General features: G+C 54.1%; 1 protein-coding gene across 5 annotated transcripts in view; it reads right to left on the bottom strand.

Moving 5' to 3' along the window:
• The window catches only part of NOD1 (nucleotide binding oligomerization domain containing 1), a 567072-nt gene that overhangs the window by 220402 nt on the left and 323508 nt on the right, over window positions 1-23162 (bottom strand). For 4 of the 5 annotated variants that reach the window (XM_069648761.1, XM_069648760.1, XM_069648762.1 and 1 more), the window contains one exon: window positions 17454-17628. In XM_069648761.1, coding sequence (XP_069504862.1) covers window positions 17454-17628 — 175 coding nt within the window. Of the gene's footprint in view, window positions 1-17453; window positions 17629-23162 lie in introns of those variants that run through there. The other variant, XM_069648764.1, reaches the window with a different exon arrangement.

The following is a 23162-nucleotide window of genomic DNA, read 5'->3' on the forward strand; positions in this document are numbered from 1 at the left end:
GGTAGCCTAGCGAGAGCGCGAGTTTGGTGGCCTAGAGAGAGCATGAGTTGGGGGCCTAGAGAGAGCGCGAGTTCGGTGGGTGGGTGGGGGCCTAGAGAGAGTGCGAGTTGGGTCTTGCCTAGAGAGAGCGCGAGTCGGGTGGGCAAGTTTTTTGGGGGCCTAGAGAGAGCACGAGTTTTGCCTAGAGAGAGCGCGAGTTGGGTTGGTGGGTTGGGGCCTAGAGAGAGCGTGAGTTTTTTTGCCTAGAGAGGGTGCGAGTTTCAGCCTAGAGAGAACACGAGTTGGGTGGGTGGGTGGGGGTCCAGAGAGAGCGCAAGTTGGGAGGGTGGGGGCCTAGAGAGAGCGCGAGTTGGGTCGGTGGGTCCTCGCCTAGAGAGAGCGCGAGTATGCCTAGAGAGAGCGCGAGTCGGGTGGGTGGGTGTTAATGCCTCGAGAGAGCGCGAGTCGGGTGGGTGGGTGTCAATGCCTCGAGAGAGCGCGAGTTTGGGAATGCCTCGAGAGAGCGCGAGTCGGGTGGGTAGGTGCCTAGTTTTTGGGGGCCTATAGAGCGCGAGTTGGGGTAGCCTAGCGAGAGCGCAAGTTTGGTGGCCTAGAGAGAGCATGAGTTGGGGGCCTAGAGAGAGCGCGAGTTCGGTGGGTGGGTGGGGGCCTAGAGAGAGTGCGAGTTGGGTCTTGCCTAGAGAGAGCGCGAGTCGGGTGGGCAAGTTTTTTGGGGGCCTAGAGAGAGCACGAGTTTTGCCTAGAGAGAGCGCGAGTTGGGTTGGTGGGTTGGGGCCTAGAGAGAGCGTGAGTTTTTTTGCCTAGAGAGGGCGCGATTTGGGTGGGTGGGTGGAAGCCTAGAGAGAACACGAGATCGCTGGATGGGTTATTAGTCCAGAGAGAGCGCAAGTTTGGTGGGTGGAGGCCTAGAGAGAGCGCGAGTTGGGTCGGTGGGTTATTGGAGGCCTAGAGAGAGTGCGAGTTGGGTGGGTAGGTGGGGGCCTAGAGAGAGCACGAGTTGATGCCTAGAGAGAGCGAAAGTTGGCCTAGAGAGAGCGCGAGTTTATGACCAGAGAGAGCGCGAGTTGGGTGGGTGGTTTTTTGGGGCCTAAAGAGAGCGGGAGTTTTAGGCCTAGAGAGAGCGTGAGTATGGGGGCCTAGAGGGAGCGCGATTTGGGTTGGCCTAGAGATAGCGCGAGTTTTCAATGCCGAGAGAGAGAGAGAGAGAGAGCGCGAGTCGGGTGGGTGGGTGTCAATGCCTCGAGAGAGCGCGAGTCGGGTGGGTGGGTGGGAATGCCTCGAGAGAGCGCGAGTCGGGTGGGTGGGTGTCAATGCCTCGAGAGAGCGCGAGTCGGTCGGTGGGAGCCAATGCCTCGAGAGAGCGCGAGTCGGGTGGGCGGTTTTTTGTCAATGCCTCGAGAGAGCGCGAGTCGGGTGGGTGGGTTTTTGTCAATGCCTGGAGAGAGCGCGAGTCGGGTGGGTAGGTGGGAGTCAATGCCTAGAGACAGCACGAGTCGGGTGGGTGGGTGTACAATGCCTAGAGACAGCACGAGTTTCAATGCCTAGAGACAGCACGAGTCGGGTGGGTGGGTGTACAATGCCTAGAGACAGCACGAGTTTCAATGCCTAGAGACAGCACGAGTCGGGCGGGTGGGTGTGCCTGCCTACTTAGAGTGCGATTCCGGTGGGTGGATGGGAATGCCTAGAGAGAGCGCGAGTCGGGTGGGTGGATGAGAATTGCCTAGAGAGAGCGTGAGTCGGGTGGTGGGTTGTTTATTGCCTAGAGAGAGCGCGAGTCGGGTGGGTGGGTATATTGCCTAGAGAGAGCGCGAGTCGGGTGGGTGGGTGGGAATTGCCTAGAGAGAGCGCGAGTCGGGTGGGTGGGTGGGAATTGCCTAGAGAGAGCGCGAGTCGGGTGGGTGGGTGGGAATTGCCTAGAGAGAGCGCGAGTCGGGTGGGTGGGTGGGAATTGCCTAGAGAGAGCGCGAGTCGGGTGGGTGGGTGGGAATTGCCTAGAGAGAGCGCGAGTCGGGTGGGTGGGTGGGAATTGCCTAGAGAGAGCGCGAGTCGGGTGGGTGGGTGGGAATTGCCTAGAGAGAGCGCGAGTCGGGTGGGTGGGTGGGAATTGCCTAGAGAGAGCGCGAGTCGGGTGGGTGGGTGGGAATTGCCTAGAGAGAGCGCGAGTCGGGTGGGTGGGTGGGAATTGCCTAGAGAGAGCGCGAGTCGGGTGGGTGGGTGTCAATTGCTAGAGAGAGCGCGAGTCGGGTGGGTGGGTGGCAATTGGCTAGAGAGAGCGCGAGTCGGGTGGGTGGGTGGCAATTGCCTAGAGAGAGCGCGAGACGGGTGGGTGGGTGGGAATTGCCTAGAGAGAGCGCGAGACGGGTGGGTGGGTGGGAATTGCCTAGAGAGAGCGCGAGACGGGTGGCGGGTGGGAATTGCCTAGAGAGAGCGCGAGACGGGTGGGCGGGTGGGAATTGCCTAGAGAGAGCGCGAGACGGGTGGGCGGGTGGGAATTGCCTAGAGAGAGCGCGAGACGGGTGGGCGGGTGGGAATTGCCTAGAGAGAGCGCGAGACGGGTGGGCGGGTGGGAATTGCCTAGAGAGAGCGCGAGACGGGTGGGCGGGTGGGAATTGCCTAGAGAGAGCGCGAGACGGGTGGGCGGGTGGGAATTGCCTAGAGAGAGCGCGAGACGGGTGGGCGGGTGGGAATTGCCTAGAGAGAGCGCGAGACGGGTGGGCGGGTGGGAATTGCCTAGAGAGAGCGCGAGACGGGTGGGCGGGTGGGAATTGCCTAGAGAGAGCGCGAGTCGGGTGGGCGGGTGGGAATTGCCTAGAGAGAGCGCTTGTCGGGTGGGTGGGTGGGAATTGCCTAGAGAGAGCGCGAGTCGGGTGGGTGGGTGGTCATTGCCTAGAGAGAGCGCGAGTCGGTTGGGTGGATGGGAATTGCCTAGAGAGAGCGCGAGTCGGGTGGGTGGGTGGGAATTGCCTAGAGAGAGCGCGAGTCGGGTGGGTGGGTGGGAATTGCCTAGAGAGAGCGCGAGTCGGGTGGGTGGGTGTTAATTGCCTAGAGAGAGCGCGAGTCGGGTGGGTGGGTGGGAATTGCCTAGAGAGAGCGCGAGTCGGGTGGGTGGGTGGGAATTGCCTAGAGAGAGCGCGAGTCCGGTGGGTGGGTGGTTAATTGCCTAGAGAGAGCGCGACCGGGTGGGTGGGAATTGCCTAGAGAGAGGCGAGTCGGGTGGGTGGGTGGGAATTGCCTAGAGAGAGCGCGAGTCGGGTGGGTGGGTGGGAATTGCCTAGAGAGAGCGCGAGTCGGGTGGGTGGGTGGGGAATTGCCTAGAGAGAGCGCGAGTCGGGTGGGGTGGGTGGGAATTGCCTAGAGAGAGCGCGAGTCGGGTGGGTGGGTGGGAATTGCCTAGAGAGAGCGCGAGTCGGGTGGGTGGTGGGAATTGCCTAGAGAGAGCGCGAGTCGGGGTGGGTGGGTGGGAATTGCCTAGAGAGAGCGCGAGTCGGGTGGGGGTGGGAATTGCCTAGAGAGAGCGCGAGTCGGGTGGGTGGGTGGGAATTGCCTAGAGAGAGCGCGAGTCGGGTGGGTGGGGTGGAATTGCCTAGAGAGAGCGCGAGTCGGGTGGGTGGGTGGGAATTGCCTAGAGAGAGCGCGAGTCGGGTGGTTGGTTGATCATTGCCTAGAGAGAGCGCGAGTCGGGTGGGTGGGTGGGAATTGCCTAGAGAGAGCGCGAGTCGGGTGGGTGGGTGGGAATTGCCTAGAGAGAGCGCGAGTCGGGTGGGTGGGTGTTAATTGCCTAGAGAGAGCGCGAGTCGGGTGGGTGGGTGGGAATTGCCTAGAGAGAGCGCGAGTCGGGTGGGTGGGTCGGAATTGCCTAGAGAGAGCGCGAGTCGGGTGGGTGGGTATGAATTGCCTAGAGAGAGCGCGAGTCTAATTGCCTAGAGAGAGCGCGAGTCGGGTGGGTGGGTGGGAATTGCCTAGAGAGAGCGCGAGTCGGGTGGGTGGGTGGGAATTGCCTAGAGAGAGCGCGAGTCGGGTGGGTGGGTGGGAATTGCCTAGAGAGAGCGCGATTCGGGTGGGTGGGTGGGAATTGCCTAGAGAGAGCGCGATTCGGGTGGGTGGGTGGGAATTGCCTAGAGAGAGCGCGAGTCGGGTGGGTGGGTGGGAATTGCCTAGAGAGAGCGCGAGTCGGGTGGGTGGGTGGGAATTGCCTAGAGAGAGCGCGAGTCGGGTGGGTGGGTGGGAATTGCCTAGAGAGAGCGCGAGTCGGGTGGGTGGGTGGGAATTGCCTAGAGAGAGCGCGAGTCGGGTGGGTGGGTGGGAATTGCCTAGAGAGAGCGCGAGTCGGGTGGGTGGGTGGTAATTGCCTAGAGAGAGCGCGAGTCGGGTCGGGTGGGTGGGAATTGCCTAGAGAGAGCGCGAGTCGGGTCGGGTTGGTGGGAATTGCCTAGAGAGAGCGCGAGTCGGGTGGGTGGGTGGGAATTGCCTAGAGAGAGCGCGAGTCGGGTGGGTGGGTGGGAATTGCCTAGAGAGAGCGCGAGTCGGGTGGGTGGGTGGGAATTGCCTAGAGAGAGCGCGAGTTTAATTGCCTAGAGAGAGCGCGAGTCGGGTGGGTGGGTGGGAATTGCCTAGAGAGAGCGCGAGTCGGGTGGGTGGGTGGCAATTGCCTAGAGAGAGCGCGAGTCGGGTGGGTGGGTGTGAATTGCCTAGAGAGAGCGCGAGTCGGTGGGTGGGTGGGAATTGCCTAGAGAGAGCGCGAGTCGGGTGGGTGGGTGGAATTGCCTAGAGAGAGCGCGAGTCGGGTGGGTGGGTGGGAATTGCCTAGAGAGAGCGCGAGTCGGGTGGGTGGGTGGGAATTGCCTAGAGACAGCGCGAGTCGGGTGGGTGGGTGGGAATTGCCTAGAGAGAGTCGGGTCGGGTGGGTGGGTGTGTATTGCCTAGAGAGAGCGCGAGTGGTGTGGGTGGGTGGGAATTGCCTAGAGAGAGCGCGAGTCGGGTGGGTGGGTGGGAATTGCCTAGAGAGAGCGCGAGTCGGGTGGGTGGGTGGGAATTGCCTAGAGAGAGCGCGAGTCGGGTGGGTGGGTGGGAATTGCCTAGAGAGAGCGCGAGTCGGGTGGGTGGGTGGGAATTGCCTAGAGAGAGCGCGAGTCGGGTGGGTGGGTGGGAATTGCCTAGAGAGAGCGCGAGTCGGGTGGGTGGGTGGGAATTGCCTAGAGAGAGCGCGAGTCGGGTGGGTGGGTGGGAATTGCCTAGAGAGAGCGCGAGTCGGGTGGGTAGGTGCCTAGTTTTTGGGGGCCTATAGAGCGCGAGTTGGGGTAGCCTAGCGAGAGCGCGAGTTTGGTGGCCTAGAGAGAGCATGAGTTGGGGGCCTAGAGAGAGCCGAGTTCGGTGGGTGGGTGGGGGCCTAGAGAGAGTGCGAGTTGGGTCTTGCCTAGAGAGAGCGCGAGTCGGGTGGGCAAGTTTTTTGGGGGCCTAGAGAGAGCACGAGTTTTGCCTAGAGAGAGCGCGAGTTGGGTTGGTGGGTTGGGGCCTAGAGAGAGCGTGAGTTTTTTTGCCTAGAGAGGGCGCGAGTTTCAGCCTAGAGAGAACACGAGTTGGGTGGGTGGGGGTCCAGAGAGAGCGCAAGTTGGGTGGGTGGGGGCCTAGAGAGAGCGCGAGTTGGGTCGGTGGGTCCTCGCCTAGAGAGAGCGCGAGTATGCCTAGAGAGAGCGCGAGTTGGGTGGGTGTCCGCCTAGAGAGAGCGCGAGTTTTTTAGCCTAGAGAGAGCGCGAGTTGGGTGGGTGGGTGTCAATGCCTCGAGAGAGCGCGAGTCGGGTGGGTGGGTGTTAATGCCTCGAGAGAGCGCGAGTCGGGTGGGTGGGTGTCAATGCCTCGAGAGAGCGCGAGTTTGGGAATGCCTCGAGAGAGCGCGAGTCGGGTGGGTAGGTGCCTAGTTTTTGGGGGCCTATAGAGCGCGAGTTGGGGTAGCCTAGCGAGAGCGCAAGTTTGGTGGCCTAGAGAGAGCATGAGTTGGGGGCCTAGAGAGAGCGCGAGTTCGGTGGGTGGTTGGGGGCCTAGAGAGAGTGCGAGTTGGGTCTTGCCTAGAGAGAGCGCGAGTCGGGTGGGCACGTTTTTTGGGGGCCTAGAGAGAGCACGAGTTTTGCCTAGAGAGAGCGCGAGTTGGGTTGGGACCTAGAGAGAGCGTGAGTTTTTTTGCTTAGAGAGGGCGCGATTTGGGTGGGTGGGTGGAAGCCTAGAGAGAACACGAGATGGCTTATTAGTCCAGAGAGAGCGCAAGTTTGGTGGGTGGGGGCCTAGAGAGAGCGCGTGTTGGGTCGGTGGGTTATTGGAGGCCTAGAGAGAGTGCGAGTTGGGTGGGTAGGTGGGGGCCTAGAGAGAGCACGACTTGATGCCTAGAGAGAGCGCAAGTTGGCCTAGAGAGAGCGCGAGTTTATGCCCAGAGAGAGCGCGAGTTGGGTGGGTGGTTTTTTGGGGCCTAAAGAGAGCGGGAGTTTTAGGCCTAGAGAGAGCGTGAGTTATGGGGGCCTAGAGGGAGCGCGATTTGGGTTGGCCTAGAGATAGCGCGAGTTTTCAATGCCGAGAGAGAGAGAGAGAGAGAGAGAGAGCGCGAGTCGGGTGGGTGGGTGTCAATGCCTCGAGAGAGCGCGAGTCGGGTGGGTGGGAATGCCTCGAGAGAGCGCGAGTCGGGTGGGTGGGAATGCCTCGAGAGAGCGCGAGTCGGGTGGGTGGGTGGGAATGCCTCAAGAGAGCGCGAGTCGGGTGGGTGGGTGTCAATGCCTCGAGAGAGCGCGAGTCGGGTCGGTGGGAGCCAATGCCTCGAGAGAGCGCGAGTCGGGTGGGAGGTTTTTTGTCAATGCCTCGAGAGAGCGCGAGTCGGGTGGGTGGGTTTTTGTCAATGCCTGGAGAGAGCGCGAGTCGGGTGGGTAGGTGGGAGTCAATGCCTAGAGACAGCACGAGTCGGGTGGGTGGGTGTACAATGCCTAGAGACAGCACGAGTTTCAATGCCTAGAGACAGCACGAGTCGGGTGGGTGGGTGTACAATGCCTAGAGACAGCACGAGTTTCAATGCCTAGAGACAGCACGAGTCGGGCGGGTGGGTGTGCATGCCTACTTAGAGTGTGATTCCGGTGTGTGGGTGGCAATGCCTAGAGAGATCGCGAGTCGGGTGGGTGGATGGGAATGCCTAGAGAGAGCGCGAGTCGGGTGGGTGGGTGAGAATTGCCTAGAGAGAGCGCGAGTCGGGTGTGTGGGTGTTAATTGCCTAGAGAGAGCGCGAGTCGGGTGTGTGGGTGGGAATTGCCTAGAGAGAGCGCGAGTCGGGTGTGTCGGTGGGAATTGCCTAGAGAGAGCGCGAGTCGGGTGTGTCGGTGGGAATTGCCTAGAGAGAGCGCGAGTCGGGTGGGTGGGTGACAATTGCCTAGAGAGAGCGCGAGTCGGGTGGGTGGGTGACAATTGCCTAGAGAGAGCGCGAGTCGGGTGGGTGGGTGGGAATTGCCTAGAGAGAGCGCGAGTCGGGTGGGTGGGTGGGAATTGCCTAGAGAGAGCGAGAGTCGGGTGGGTGGGTGGGAATTGCCTAGAGAGAGCGCGAGTCGGGTGGGTGGGTGGGAATTGCCTAGAGAGAGCGCGAGTCGGGTGGGTGGGTGTCAATTGCCTAGAGAGAGCGCGAGTCGGGTGGGTGGGTGGGAATTGCCTAGAGAGAGCGCGAGTCGGGTGGGTGGGTGGGAATTGCCTAGAGAGAGCGCGAGTCGGGTGGGTGGGTGGGAATTGCCTAGAGAGAGCGCGAGTCGGGTGGGTGGGTGGGAATTGCCTAGAGAGAGCGCGAGTCGGGTGGGTGGGTGGGAATTGCCTAGAGAGAGCGCGAGTCGGGTGGGTGGGTGGGAATTGCCTAGAGAGAGCGCGAGTCGGGTGGGTGGGTGGGAATTGCCTAGAGAGAGCGCGAGTCGGGTGGGTGGGTGGGAATTGCCTAGAGAGAGCGCGAGTCGGGTGGGTGGGTGGGAATTGCCTAGAGAGAGCGCGAGTCGGGTGGGTGGGTGGGAATTGCCTAGAGAGAGCGCGAGTCGGGTGGGTGGGTGGGAATTGCCTAGAGAGAGCGCGAGTCGGGTGGTTGGGTGGTAATTGCCTAGAGAGAGCACGAGTCGGGTGGGTGGGTGGGAATTGCCTAGAGAGAGCACGAGTCGGGTGGGTGGGTGGGAATTGCCTAGAGAGAGCGCGAGTCGGGTGGGTGGGTGGGAATTGCCTAGAGAGAGCGCGAGTCGGGTGGGTGGGTGGGAATTGCCTAGAGAGAGCGCGAGTCGGGTGGTTGGGTGGGAATTGCCTAGAGAGAGCGCGAGTCGGGTGGGTGGGTGGGAATTGCCTAGAGAGAGCGCGAGTCGGGTGGGTGGGTGGCAATTGCCTAGAGAGAGCGCGAGTCGGGTGGGTGGGTGGGAATTGCCTAGAGAGAGCGCGAGTCGGGTGGGTGGGTGGGAATTGCCTAGAGAGAGCACGAGTCTTATTGCCTAGAGAGAGCGCGAGTCGGGTGGGTGGGTGGGAATTGCCTAGAGAGAGCGCGAGTCGGGTGGGTGGGTGGGAATTGCCTAGAGAGAGCGCGAGACGGGTGGGTGGGTGGGAATTGCCTAGAGAGAGCGCGAGACGGGTGGGTGGGTGGGAATTGCCTAGAGAGAGCGCGAGACGGGTGGGTGGGTGGGAATTGCCTAGAGAGAGCGCGAGACGGGTGGGTGGGTGGGAATTGCCTAGAGAGAGCGCGAGACGGGTGGGTGGGTGGGAATTGCCTAGAGAGAGCGCGAGACGGGTGGGTGGGTGGGAATTGCCTAGAGAGAGCGCGAGACGGGTGGGTGGGTGGGAATTGCCTAGAGAGAGCGCGAGACGGGTGGGTTGGTTGGCAATTGCCTAGAGAGAGCGCGAGTCGGGTGGGTGGGTGGGAATTGCCTAGAGAGAGCGCGAGTCGGGTGGGTGGGTGGGAATTGCCTAGAGAGAGCGCGAGTCGGGTGGGTGGGTGGGAATTGCCTAGAGAGAGCGCGAGACGGGTGGGTTGGTTGGCAATTGCCTAGAGAGAGCGCGAGTCGGGTGGGTGGGTGGGAATTGCCTAGAGAGAGCGCGAGTCGGGTGGGTGGGTGGGAATTGCCTAGAGAGAGCGCGAGTCGGGTGGGTGGGTGGGAATTGCCTAGAGAGAGCGCGAGTCGGGTGGGTGGGTGGGAATTGCCTAGAGAGAGCGCGAGTCGGGTGGGTGGGTATATTGCCTAGAGAGAGCGCGAGTCGGGTAGGTAGGTGTTAATTGCCTAGAGAGAGCGCGAGTCGGGTCGGTGGGTGCTAATTGCCTAGAGAGAGCGCGAGTCGGGTGGGTGGGTGGGAATTGCCTAGAGAGAGCGCGAGTCGGGTGGGTGGGTGGGAATTGCCTAGAGAGAGCGCGAGTCGGGTGGGTGGGTGGGAATTGCCTAGAGAGAGCGCGAGTCGGGTGGGTGGGTGGGAATTGCCTAGAGAGAGCGCGAGTCGGGTGGGTGGGTGGGAATTGCCTAGAGAGAGCGCGAGTCGGGTGGGTGGGTGGGAATTGCCTAGAGAGAGCGCGAGTCGGGTGGGTGGGTGGGAATTGCCTAGAGAGAGCGCGAGTCGGGTGGGTGGGTGGGAATTGCCTAGAGAGAGCGCGAGTCGGGTCGGTGGGTGGGAATTGCCTAGAGAGAGCGCGAGTCCGGTGGGTGGGTGGGAATTGCCTAGAGAGAGCGCGAGTCGGGTGGGTGGGTGGGAATTGCCTAGAGAGAGCGCGAGTCGGGTGGGTGGGTGGGAATTGCCTAGAGAGAGCGCGAGTCGGGTGGGTGGGTGGGAATTGCCTAGAGAGAGCGCGAGTCGGGTGGGTGGGTGGGAATTGCCTAGAGAGAGCGCGAGTCGGGTGGGTGGGTGGGAATTGCCTAGAGAGAGCGCGAGACGGGTGGGTGGGTGGGAATTGCCTAGAGAGAGCGCGAGACGGGTGGGTGGGTGGGAATTGCCTAGAGAGAGCGCGAGACGGGTCGGTGGGTGGGAATTGCCTAGAGAGAGCGCGAGACGGGTCGGTGGGTGGGAATTGCCTAGAGAGAGCGCGAGACGGGTGGGTGGGTGGCAATTGCCTAGAGAGAGCGCGAGACGGGTGGGTGGGTGGGAATTGCCTAGAGAGAGCGCGAGACGGGTGGGTGGGTGGGAATTGCCTAGAGAGAGCGCGAGACGGGTGGGTGGGTGGGAATTGCCTAGAGAGAGCGCGAGACGGGTGGGTGGGTGTAAATTGCCTAGAGAGAGCGCGAGACGGGTGGGTGGGTGGGAATTGCCTAGAGAGAGCGCGAGACGGGTGGGTGGGTGGGAATTGCCTAGAGAGAGCGCGAGACGGGTGGGTGGGTGGAAATTGCCTAGAGAGAGCGCGAGACGAATTGCCTAGAGAGAGCGCGAGACAGGTGGGTGGGTGGGAATTGCCTAGAGAGAGCGCTAGACGGGTGGGTGGGTGGGAATTGCCTAGAGAGAGCGCGAGACGGGTGGGTGGGTGCCAATTGCCTAGAGAGAGCGCGAGACGGGTGGGTGGGTGATAATTGCCTCGAGAGAGCGCGAGTTTAATTGCCTAGAGAGAGCGCGAGTCGGGTGGGTGGGTGGGAATTGCCTAGAGAGAGCACGAGTCGGGTGGGTGGGTGGGAATTGCCTAGAGAGAGCGCGAGTCGGGTGGGTGGGTGGGAATTGCCTAGAGAGAGCGCGAGTCGGGTTGGTGGGTTGTTTATTGCCTAGAGAGAGCGCGAGTCGGGTGGGTGGGTGGGAATTGCCTAGAGAGAGCGCGAGTCGGGTGGGTGGGTGGGAATTGCCTAGAGAGAGCGCGAGTCGGGTGGGTGGGTGGGAATTGCCTAGAGAGAGCGCGAGTCGGGTGGGTGGGTGGGAATTGCCTAGAGAGAGCGCGAGTCGGGTGGGTGGGTGGTAATTGCCTAGAGAGAGCGCGAGTCGGGAGGGTGGCTGGGAATTGCCTAGAGAGAGCGCGAGTCGGGAGGGTGGGTGGGAATTGCCTAGAGAGAGCGCGAGTCGGGAGGGTGGGTGGGAATTGCCTAGAGAGAGCGCGAGTCGGGTGGGTGGATGGGAATGCCTAGAGAAAGCGCGAGTCGGGTGGGTGGGTGAGAATTGCCTAGAGAGAGCGCGAGTCGGGTGTGTGGGTGTTAATTGCCTAGAGAGAGCGCGAGTCGGGTGTGTGGGTGGCAATTGCCTAGAGAGAGCGCGCGTCTAATTGCCTAGAGAGAGCGCGAGTCATTGCCTAGAGAGAGCGCAAGTCGGGTGTGTGGGTGGGAATTGCCTAGAGAGAGCGCGAGTCGGGTGGGTGGGTGGTAATTGCCTAGAGACAGCGCGAGTCGGGTGGGTGGGTGACCATGCCTAGAGAGCGCGAGTCGGGTTGGTGGGTGGGAATTGCCTAGAGAGAGCGCGAGTCGGGTGTGTGGGTGGGAATTGCCTAGAGAGAGCGCGAGTCGGGTGGGTGGGTGGTAATTGCCTAGAGACAGCGCGAGTCGGGTGGGTGGGTGACCATGCCTAGAGAGCGCGAGTCGGGTTGGTGGGTGGGCATGCCTAGAGAGAGCGCGAGTCGGGTGGGTGGGTGCTTATGCCTAGAGAGAGTGTGAGTCGGGTGGGTGGGTGCTTATGCCTAGAGAGAGCGCGAGTCTTATGCCTAGAGAGAGCGCAAGTCCAATGCCTAGAGAGAGCGCGATTCCAATGCCTAGAGAGAGCGCGAGTTGGGTGGGTGGGTGTCTGGTAATGCCCAGTAAGAGAGCGCGAGTCGGGTGGGCGGGTGGGTATGCCTAGTAAGAGAGCGTGAGTAATAATGCCGAGACAGCGCTAGTTGTGTGGGTGGGTGTCAATGCCTAGAGAGAGCGCGAGTTGTGTGGGTGGGCTGAAATGCCTAGAGAGAGCGCGAGTTGTGTGGGTGGGTTGAAATGCCTAGAGAGAGCGCGAGTTGTGTGGGTGGGTGGGATTATGCCTAGAGAGAGCGCGAGTTGGGTTGGTGGGCGAGTTATTTATGCCTAGAGAGAGCGTGAGTTGGGATTTGTGGGTTTAATTATGCCTAGAGAGAGCGCGAGTTGGGTGGGTTGGTGCCGTTATACCTAGAGAGAGCGCGAGTTGGGTGGGTGGGTATTTTCTTATGCCTAGAGTGAGCGCGAGTTCTTATGCCTAGAGAGAGCGCGAGTTGGGTGGGTGGGTGGGGTATTGCCTAGAGAGAGCGCGAGTTGTGTGGGTGGGTTGAAATGCCTAGAGAGAGCGCGAGTTGGGTGGGTGGGTGCGGTTATGCCTAGAGAGAGCGCGAGTTGGGTGGGTGGGTGGCTGGGGTTATGCCTAGAGAGAGCACGAGTTTGGGTGGGTGGGGTTATGCCTAGAGAGAGCGCAAGTTGGGTGGGTGGGTGGTATTATGCCTAGAGAGAGCCCGAATTCGGTGGGTGGGTGGGCTTATGCCTAGAGAGAGCCCGAATCACTTATGCCTAGAGAGAGCCTGAATTGGGTTGGTGGGTGGGCTTATGCCTAGAGAGAGTCCGAACTGGGTGGGTGGGTGAGCTTATGCCTAGAGAGAGCCCGAATTGTGTGGGTTGGTGGGCTTATGCCTAGAGAGAGCGCGAATTTATTATGCCTAGAGAGAGCGCGAATTTTTGGGCATTATGCCTAGAGAGAGCGCGAGTTGGGTGGGTGGGTGCACTTATGCCTAGAGAGAGCGCGAATTGGGTCGGTGGGCGTCCTTAGCCTAGAGAGAGCGCAAATTTTTATGCCTAGAGAGAGCGCGAATTGGGTGGGTGGGTGGGCTTATGCCTAGAGAGAGCGCGAATTGGGTGGGTGGGTGGTCTTATGCCTAGAGAGAGCGCGAATTGGGTGGGTGGGTGGGCTTATGCCTAGAGAGAGCGCGAATTGAGTGGGTGGGTGGGCTTATGCCTAGAGAGCGCGAATTGGGAGGGTGGGTGTTCTTATGCCTAGAGAGCGCGAATTGGGTGGGTGGGTGATAGTTATGCCTAGAGAAAGCGCTAGTTCGGTGGGTTTGGGCTTATGCCTAGAGAGCTAGAGTTTGGTGGGTGGGAGGGTTATCTTATACCTAGAGAGAGCGCGAGTTGGGTGGGTGGCTCGGCTTATGCCTAGAGAGAGTGCGAGTCGGGTGGGTGGGTTGGTGGGCTTATGCCTAGAGAGAGCGCGAGTTGGGTGTGTGGGTGACAGCGCTTATGCCTAGAGAGAGGGCGAGTTCGGTGGGTCGGTGGGCGTACGGGCTTATGCCCAGAGAGAGCGCAAGTTGGGTGGGTGGGTGGGCTTATACCCAGAGAGAGCGCAAGTTGGGTGGGTGGGTGGGCTTATGCCCAGAGAGAGCGCAAGTTGGGTGGGTGGGTGGGCTTTTGCCCAGAGAGAGCGCAAGTTGGGTGGGTGGGTGGGCTTATGCCCAGAGAGAGCGCAAGTTGGGTGGGTGGGTGGGCTTATGCCCAGAGAGAGCGCAAGTTGGGTGGGTGGGTGGGCTTATGCCCAGAGAGAGCGCAAGTTGGATCGGTGGGTGGACTTATGCCCAGAGAGAGCGCAAGTTGGGTGGGTGGGTGAGTTCTATTATGCCTAGAGCGATCGCGAGTTGGGTGGGTGGGTGGTCATATGCCTAGAGAGAGCGCGAGTTGGGTGGGTGGGTGGTCATATGCCTAGAGAGAGCGCGAGTTGGGTGGGTGGGTGGGATTATGCCTAGAGAGAGCGCGAGTTGGGTGGGTGGGTGGGATTATGCCTAGAGAGAGCACGAGTTTTATTTATGCCTCTAGAGAGCGCGAGTTGGGTGGGTGGGATTATGCCTAGAGAGAGCGCGAGTTGGGTGGGTGGGTGGTTTTATGCCTAGAGAGTGCGAGTTGGGTTGGTGGGTGGACTTATGCCTAGAGAGAGCGCGAGTTGGGTGGGTGGGTATACTTATACCTGTAGAGAGCGCGAGTTGGGTGGGTGGGTTTTCTTATGCCTAGAGAGAGCGCGAGTTTATGCCTAGAGAGAGCGCGAGTTTTGGAATTATGCCTCGAGAGAGCACGAGTTTGCTTATGCCTAGAAAGAGCGCGAGTTGGGTGGGTTGGTTGCACTTATGCCTAGAGAGAGCGCAAGTTTTCTATGCCTAGAGAGAGTGCGAGTTGGGTCGGTGGGTGATGTTATGCCTAGAGAGAGCGCAAGTTGGATGGGAGGGTGATGTTATGCCTCGAGAGAGCGCGACTATTTATGCCTAGAGAGAGCGCGAGTTTGGAGGGTGGGTCTAAGCCTAGAGAGAGCGCGAATCGAGTTCCTAACACTCGCCCCTCCCAGACTAAGGACAGAGCGCGATTATTGTCCTAGTGAGAGTGCGATTTGGGTGGGTGGGTGGCGGCCTAGTGAGAGCGTGATTTGGGTTGTGGGTGGGGCCTAGCGAGAGTGCGAGTATACATCTCAGGGTTTTTGATTTGCAAATGTAGGCAGGTATGTATGTACGCCTCACTTTCCCCCTTCTGAGCGCCTCACTCGCCCACCCCTTTGTGCGCCTCTCATACCGTGTCTCTGTGCGCCTCGCCGCCTCTGTGTTCGCCTCACTCGCGAGTCTGTGTGCGCCTCACTCGCCACATCTGTGTGTGCCTCACACACCTTGCACACCTTTTGGGCAACTATTTCTCTCCTCCCTTGTTCAGACTCCCTGGTATTGCTCTCTAACCCCGAAGAGTCGATTACTATTAGTCTACACTCCCCTCTCCCTCTTGCTACTCTCGTCACTCCTTACACACCCTCCCATCCTCTGCCTGGTTATCTCTGCTGAGAGCTCCTTCCTCCCCTGAGCTCAGTCACTGTTTTGCCCGCTCTCTGCTAGCCCATGGGCTCTGGGATGCCCTTCCTGTTAGGGCTGTGCCAAATAGCATATTTAGCCGAAGCCGAATCTGAAGCCGAATAGTTGCTTTATTCAATAAATCATGTTCCAAACTTGAAAAAACAAACCTATTTTTAAAAACAATAAAGCACCATTTTAAATGCATTCTATTAATGTATTTCTCTTCATTGTAATCAAGGCAGCATCTTTAAAGCCAGAAAAAAAGCAGATTTAACCAAAATGAAGGGACCAAATGTACAGAAAGTTGTTGCATAATCATAGCCAGTACCATTCAAAGTAGGAGGCTTCACAAATGCGAAAGAACTAGGTTGCAATTAACAAAATTGACATTGTAATTTTCAACTGCCTTTGTGAATCAGACACATTACATTCTCTATCCAGTTGAACAGTCGCTGCGGTGGAGTATCAAAACTTCTTTGAAGCTCCGATAGAAATGCATAAAATGGTTCATGTCGGCTCATGCAGGACTCAAGTCAAGAGCAAATCTGAAATGTGCGAACTCCATCTCACAACTCTTCATCCCACCCCGTCATAGGCCAAACAAAGGAGAGGACTCTCCCGGTGAGGCTGTTGGCGTTTGGTGAATGGGTAAGCACCCGTTCATTTATTATAATTGATTTTGCACATCAGGACTAACTATTCATTGCATTAAAAAATTAAAATACAAAAAAATATAACAATTCTGGATCATACATGGGAGAAATTTGTTTACACAAACATATGCACTTTATCATTCCTGATAAAATATCAGATAATGTTAAACTCAGGACTCAAGTCCTTAAAAAAAATAAAAGGGGGGGCTATGATATATGCAATGGGAAGTGACTTGACAGAACTGAATCTATCCTTAAGTGAAATATGCACATTTCTTTCAGTTTGTCTTTTCCAACTGAAGAAAGTGCACATTGCATATAAACATTCACCAAAAGAAAATATTTTCCTGTATTGTTGCTGGATAAGTATAAAAGGTGAGCACCTTTTATATCTAAGAATCTGTAACACAACATGCCCTAAAAATCAGATTACAATACTAGATATTTTACAGCTGTGCAATAGCAATTTGTCTGGTCTTGTGGCTAAGTGCCTGGTCTAATTCTATTCCGGTTTACAAATTGATGTCTATATTTGCCTTTCTGAGTTCTTGTTGCATTGTATTCAAATGAGAATGACAAAGTATTCATCAAGAACCGAATAGCAAGAAACTATTCGGCCGGAGCCGAATAGCTTTTTTTCAGCCGGAATTCGGCCAAATACTTACTCGAAGCCGAAATTCAGTACACCCCTACTTCCTGTCTGCTCAGCTGCCACTTTACACAATCTTCTTAACGCTCATTTACTTTTCTCCCCCAACTCCTTGTTTACTCTTGTGATATTTCCATTTGTGCTTTCATTTTTTGTAACCATTTTGTTTAAATCTTTTAAAGTACAGTGCCTGGGCAAAAGCACTTTAAAAACACCCAATAAGTCAGATGTGTAGGTGACCTCCCGAAATGCCAAATGGAAATACCTATAGATCTGAACCCCTCGGGACAGTGGGGGGGGTCCTGACCCGACGTCTGACTGGAATCGGTCCCTTGGTAATGCTCTAAATGTGTGTTCACAAACACAATTGCTGTATGAGGCAGACGGCCAGGCCTGAAAAACGAGTTGTGTAATCACTTTCTTTAGGGGCATTTTATGAGCCATGCCTGATTTGAATATCAAAGTTCTCAACTGACACATTGTGAGCGCGAATCATACGTTTCAAAGTCTGATTTCTGTGCAAAAACTGAACATATAGGTCTGAAAGGTGGCATTGTTTTTTGCCAGACATGCTGTCAGTAAAATTTACAAAACTTTTGAGGAACAGAAACGTTTTGAATGGCTCTATGAATATTACGTTTTACATAACACTTAATACTCTGTGACTGACCATTCACCCACAGTGGCTCTGTTCATTAACTAGTGCACAGTCCTGTGTACACGGGCCAAGATGCAGGCTTTCATTAACACAGTAGGACCACTATATATCCTAAGCCAACAGCTCCCTCTAGCGGGGCATTCTGTGCGTTCGGACAGCCTCTACTGCGCATGACAGCATCAGACAAACATACATCTGGCCTTTTATATTAAGATTTGTTGTTTCAACATATACATCATGAATTGGGAAGAACAGCGAGAGTTTACTTCAAATGCTGCAGTATAAAAAAAAAGCTCAAACGCGCTTGGAGGGAAATTCCAACTGACTAGTTCCACATGGTTTCTTACAGATCCAGTTGCTGGAACCCGGGAATTTGGAACTTTACTACAACGCGATGGCACTGGTCCCAGTTAGGGTCTCTCATGGCCCCAGTTAATTTCCATACCCATTGTGCATGGTTCTGTGGTTCAGAACTTAGGTGAACTTTCCAGAGATGGCTGCCAGGGGGCACAGAAGCATGTATGGCCTTTTAACTGAAATGACCTATTTCACTTTCACATTACAGATAAGTTTCTTTCTTGCATGTTTAAACCCATCATACATTGATAATGTGTATTTACCCATATGCCACAAGATCCAGTAGAGACCATTGGTTGAGAGAAACTTCCAAATGGGAACAGACTTTTTCCAACAAACCTGCTTTACCATGCACACTTAAATAAATGCCAAGGGAGCGCGATGCATGCATTTTACCAGGGTCCGTGTTGACGACCGATTTGTTCTGCATGTGGGGCGATGGCTGGTAGTCGATCTCCTTCAGCCAGGGCTGCAGATCAAAGTATGCGTCGGCGACCTTCTCCAGGATGTACAGGAAGTACTCCGAGGCTTCCTCGCCTTTGCTTTGAACTTGATCCAGGATCTTGCGGACCTGGAGGGAAAACCAAGCAGAGTGGCATCAACAACACTGCAGGGCACGGCACACACACCAGGCACAGCACAGACACCACACACTCATCACTACAGGAAACTGATGGAAATGCTAGGTCATAAAACAGTGTTCCTTTTTGTCAAACCAATTTGAAAAGCTGCTAAAATACAATATTTTGAAAGACAGAGGTGGGGGTGTTATACCATCTCCAAGTTCGGATTGGCCTTTAGGACAACAGGGCAATGCCCGATACAAAAATGCTAAATGCAAGAGTCGGACAGTTTTTAGGGTCAAAATGGGCCACTTTTTTGGTCAACGTGGGCCAGTTTGATGAGTTACTTCACCATGCGGTAGAGGTTTTGACCAGTATTGCTGAGTACATATTCTTTAAAATGCACAATTTGCATCACGTTTCATCAAAAAACTCCCCCTTGGGTACTACTTCTTAAACAGTCTGTCAAAAAAGGAATACATTGCCATTTGCAACTGTGGGCCACTTTTTCATTAGTGCCCGAGCACTTGCTAGGTCTGGAAAAGATCCGGGGCTACGCTAATGTCGGGACTCGGGGCTAGCCGGCCTTTTGGTTGTAGCCCCTGAGCTACCACCAAAGCACCCAGGGATATAGTCACCCCAGGTCCTCCGAGCGACGTTTGTGCCCGAGACAATTGTATACCCCAGTCCAACCCTGACCATCTGGAGAGACTAGGGGGCTGATTCATGGAAGTGTTTTATAATGGCGCAATGCCACAGGAAAACGTTCTGTGAATCAGGCCCTAGGTGTCGAGCAGTGTAGATGGAGCCCACCATTTGGAGGGAAAGAGTGTTTGGAAAAGGGGGTGGGTTGTCTCCCATTGGAAGAATGGATGTAGTAACTGGAAGGTGTGTGTATGTGGTGGGGTGTGTCGCTTGTTTTGGTGCAGATGGGTTATTTTCATTTTCCCCATTTTTGCCCTCCTCAGAGGCCAGACAGCACCGCACGCAGCAAAGCGATGCCAATTGAGGTCATTTCGATACACACACCGCTTTTGCTGCTTAGTCACGGCCAACAATACCCGGAGGGCGCTTGTTATTAGCATTTACAGTGCGCTCACATCATAACTGCCCATACGAGGCACCAGAGTGCTGCGCAAACACAAAAAAGCAGCTTGGACTGCATTGCCCTTACATTTAATAATGTGTGGAATCACAATACACGGATAAAGAACACACATTAAATACGTGGCTGTCCTCCCTAGGATTCACCCATGCTGCTGTGCATACTTTAATGAAAAGTAAGCCGCTCTATATCCTTGTACTGTGATTAAATGGATGATCCTGTACACCCGTCAACTGGCACTCAATGCATGATGGTAGATGTGGAATTACAGGTTTCTTGTTGTATTTTGCTACCATACTGTCATTAAATGTAAGCTGCTGCATACCGGTTGACTAATTGAATGCATGCTTGTGTCTTATTTGGACATTCATTCAATGTATACAGAAATGACATGCATGCTGCTGCAAGTTCATGCATAATGACACAATGTATGCTGCTGTACATCTGTGCGTTGTCATAGAGTATGCTGCTGTGTATCTGCTCATTGTGATTATATTCATGCGGATATAAACCTGCATTGTGATTAAATGTGTGCTGCTGTATTAGGGCCAATTATGATAAAATGCACGCTCACCCCCCAGATTCTATTGTTGATTGCAAATATGCCGTATTTACAGTATAGCTATAGATTCTGAAATGTGTACTCTAAATGTATGCTGTGTATCTGAATTGTGAATAATCACTGATGCATATATAGCAACACAGCTTAATTTACAAACATGTCCTTACATTCTGGTTCCATTTGATGCTTAAAGTAAGTTTCCTATTCATCAACATCGTTATTTGCGCACCCAAAAAAAAAAGACAGTGGCACGTGCAGCTCAAAGCCAAGCTCAATGTCAAGTTGTTTCCTATTCCTATAAGGGTTGTGACCAATTGAGGGAATTTGCCCCTTCTCTCCAAGGGGGAGGCCCCCAATGCGAGGCTAGGGAGGTGAGCCCGCTATACAACACCCTCCCTAGGGGTGGAGGGAAGTGAAGACTCCCCCTTTGGGATAAGGACTCCCATTCCTATGAGGAACTGCCTTTACCAGAAAACATAATCGCATACATGGGAATACCAAAACTTGTCAAGTATCAAGACTGGGCCGAAGAAGAGTCTCAGGGATGCTATTAATCAGTAGAAAGCGAAAATGTCTCTTGAAGGAAAAGTAACTAATCCACTGAGACGAGTGGATTGAAAGGAGATCACTTGTCATGTAGAGAACGAGGACGAAGGGAGAGAGCAGTGTGTCTCCACACAGGGAAGTACCCTCCTGATGTAAGCCTGGTTAGAGGCCGAGCCCTCGAGGAACGCAGAACCCGCAAATGCCAAACTTGCTGGGAAGCTATAGAATGAATGCTCAATGGTCAAGAATTGGTGGTGTCGTGACCCTGAGGGAATCCAAGTGGGCCGCTGGCCTGCGCAACAGCTCCAAGACCATCCGAGGGAAGTCGCTCCCAGTGATGAAACTCCCTAGGGGGATACAGAGGAAACCAGAAGAAGCACGAGGACCGCAGGTGGGTGGCACCGGCTCACAAGTGCAGTAAAGAAGTCGAAGCGATGCCCAACCCTAAGAGTCCCAGGACCGTTTCTTAATAAGAATGAAGGTAACAGGGCCCAGGGAGGCACGGGAAGAATAACGAAGACTTTTATACAGAACAAATAACTCATCTCAGTGCAAATAAGAAAGAAGAGTTACTATAATGGAACAGTGATGAAACAAACATGAAACCAATAACGCTCATTAACGGAGAGTTGAATACAAGTGAATTATCATTGTTAAACGTGAACTGTGATACTTTGGGGGAAGGAACAAGACTTTCCCCTGGAGGGGATGAAAGTAAACATAATACGTTGACTAAAAGTAAACTCGGCTAATACAGAGGAAAAAGGAATAACGTTCCCAAAGAGAGTGGTGAAGGAAACTGAAAGAAGCATAAAGACAACCTTAATGAATGTGAGTACCTTTAGTAAAAAAACAAGAGACCATCAGGCGTTAAAGGCCCACCTGGCCTAGACAACAAACCAAGCTGAACAAAGCAAAGACTTGCCTAAAGCAGAATGCTAATTGTTTAATGTGAGAAAGGAATTCTCTGAACTGATAGAGAGTTGCCCAGGAAGAGAAAATATACCAAGAAGACCAGTGCTGGACATACAGAGCAGGAGAAGGGAGTCATTCTCCTGCCTTCATTTTGTTACGAAAGTGATATGGCCAGATAGTATTAGTTTGGACTGTGGGCAAATTCTTTTTGGACACTGAGAAAAAGATGACTGACAAGCAATTTAGTTATTCTTTAGGTAGGAAACACCACGTAGCCAGAGGGATAGCTAGGCATTTCTGAATTCTTGTTAATACATCTTACTTAAAGTCCTCAAAGAGTCTGCGTCCTTCTGTAAAACAATGACAAATGCACCACTTCCTCTGACCGGTGTTCACAAGCTGGACAAGTTAGAAAGCTGAAGTGTTCCCATTGTTTGGTTTGATACAGTGCCAAGAGCATAAGAATGGCATGAGCTAGGAACCACGTCACATTTAATCATGCATTGTTAGCATTTATGAAAGAGGGAAGTGTACAAAGAGCCAACCAGTTATTCTACGGTATGAGGACTTTGGTTTATGCTCTTGCATTACATGTTCTTAACTGCCTTAACTTGGCATATCATAAATACAGCTTTAATGTGGAGGTGGATAGCTCACCGGTTAAGTGCTGGCCTCCAACATGGGCATAACCACACTTTGCAAGTTTAAATCCCAGCAGAGCCTTCCGACATAATATATTGAGTTCCATTAGATTGGCAATAGCAGCTATTACTGGCGTGCTTAGAAGCAGGGGGATCTTGCAAGCATTATAGAAATCAGATTCTTAGTGTCACTTCACCAGTGTGCCCAATGTCCATAGCTTGAAATATGTGTCCTATATAACAAAACAAACCTAGCTCACAGGCGTCCTCAGTCGAGAACACACTTTTTGTAGCATTCATGCTACAATCAGAAGCAAAAGCACAATGGCCCAATCAGAAGTTATCTGTCCTTTACCAGTCTGCTGACTGACTACAGACTTTATGTGAGGTCTGCATGAATTAAGCCTGAGAGGTCAAGCTCTCACAAGTCAACCTAAAACAAATGTGGTTCGAGTTTGGCTTTAACCATCAAGTGTCAACCCTGGTGGAGATATGCACATATTACAGCATAGCCACACTCTTCCCTGTGCATCACGACAACACCACGACAAATGCATATAGGTCTATGCAACTTTGGAGGCAGCGGCCGCCACTTTAGCCAGCTCGCTCCAGTTGGCTCATACTCAACAGCTAACACTGATAACCTATCAGGTAGCAGGCTAGTGCTCCACCCTCTTCAAGCAGACAGGACACTTGTCACAGCCACCTCTTCTTATCAGAGCACCACCCTAAACCCACTGCCTGTTTGACTTTTAGGACAGGCATTTATTTTCAACCTGACGAAGGCGACCATATCTATAACATGCGCCGAAACTAGTTGGGTCCCTGGTTAACAAAGGCATTGTGTATAATTATTAAACAGAGCAAAAATATTTATAAACAGCTCAATATTGCTGGACCACTAGATGTGTGGTGATGGGCTTATGACTTCACAATGGTGATTTGTCAATAATAAACATTGTGGTATTGATTACAGTGCATTGTGGGAAATAAACTAAATGTTTGTATTTATGAATAAAAACATAGGGCCTGATTCACAGAAGAAGTTTATAATGGCACAATCCCATAGGAAAAGGTTCTGTGAAGCAGGCCATAATCTCATTTTGTACACCACAAGCCAACTATGTGTTTGGTTACCATGGATATTTTTTCACATTAGTGATTGTTGTTCACTTGACTGCATAAATCAATTTGTTTTAGTTTTCCATAGAATATCTCTACAATAGGTCATACCCTAACCATAGCAGGCACAAGTTGCGCATGGATGGTGTATGGATGCTGCTGTGCTGCGATCGCCACAGCAAGGAAAGCTGACTCCATGAAGACAGGGTTTGCTTTTTGGTTGCAATTTGATTCATAGATTAGACATTAAACCAAACCAGTTTAAGTGTCAAATGCCGTGGCTGAGAATGATTTTACTTCACTCTAATCTCTAACTACTTCTACTGCAGCACCACTGCTGCGTGGATCATCTGGCGGTTGTAACACAATAAACCAACCCGTGTTAAGATTTGAGAAAAAGGAATCCAGATGCTACCACGCGCTGAGGCTCAAATAGATTTTTATATGATTTTTTTCAAGAAATGAACAATCCCTCACCATATTCAGGAAGGTGCTTAAAACAGAGCTATTTAATTGGACCATTTGCTAAATGTGCTGCCTCCAAGACTGGTCCTCTGTAACCTTGGACTACCATCAGCACTGTCATGTTAACCTGTACTACTGCATATGAAATAGCTGTTACAACTTGTACTACTGTGTTATTAAGTAAAT

Source organism: Ambystoma mexicanum, chromosome 2q (genome assembly GCF_040938575.1).
Source record: "Ambystoma mexicanum isolate Mex_15411 chromosome 2q, UKY_AmexF1_1, whole genome shotgun sequence".
NCBI classification, from domain to species: Eukaryota; Metazoa; Chordata; class Amphibia; order Caudata; family Ambystomatidae; genus Ambystoma; species Ambystoma mexicanum.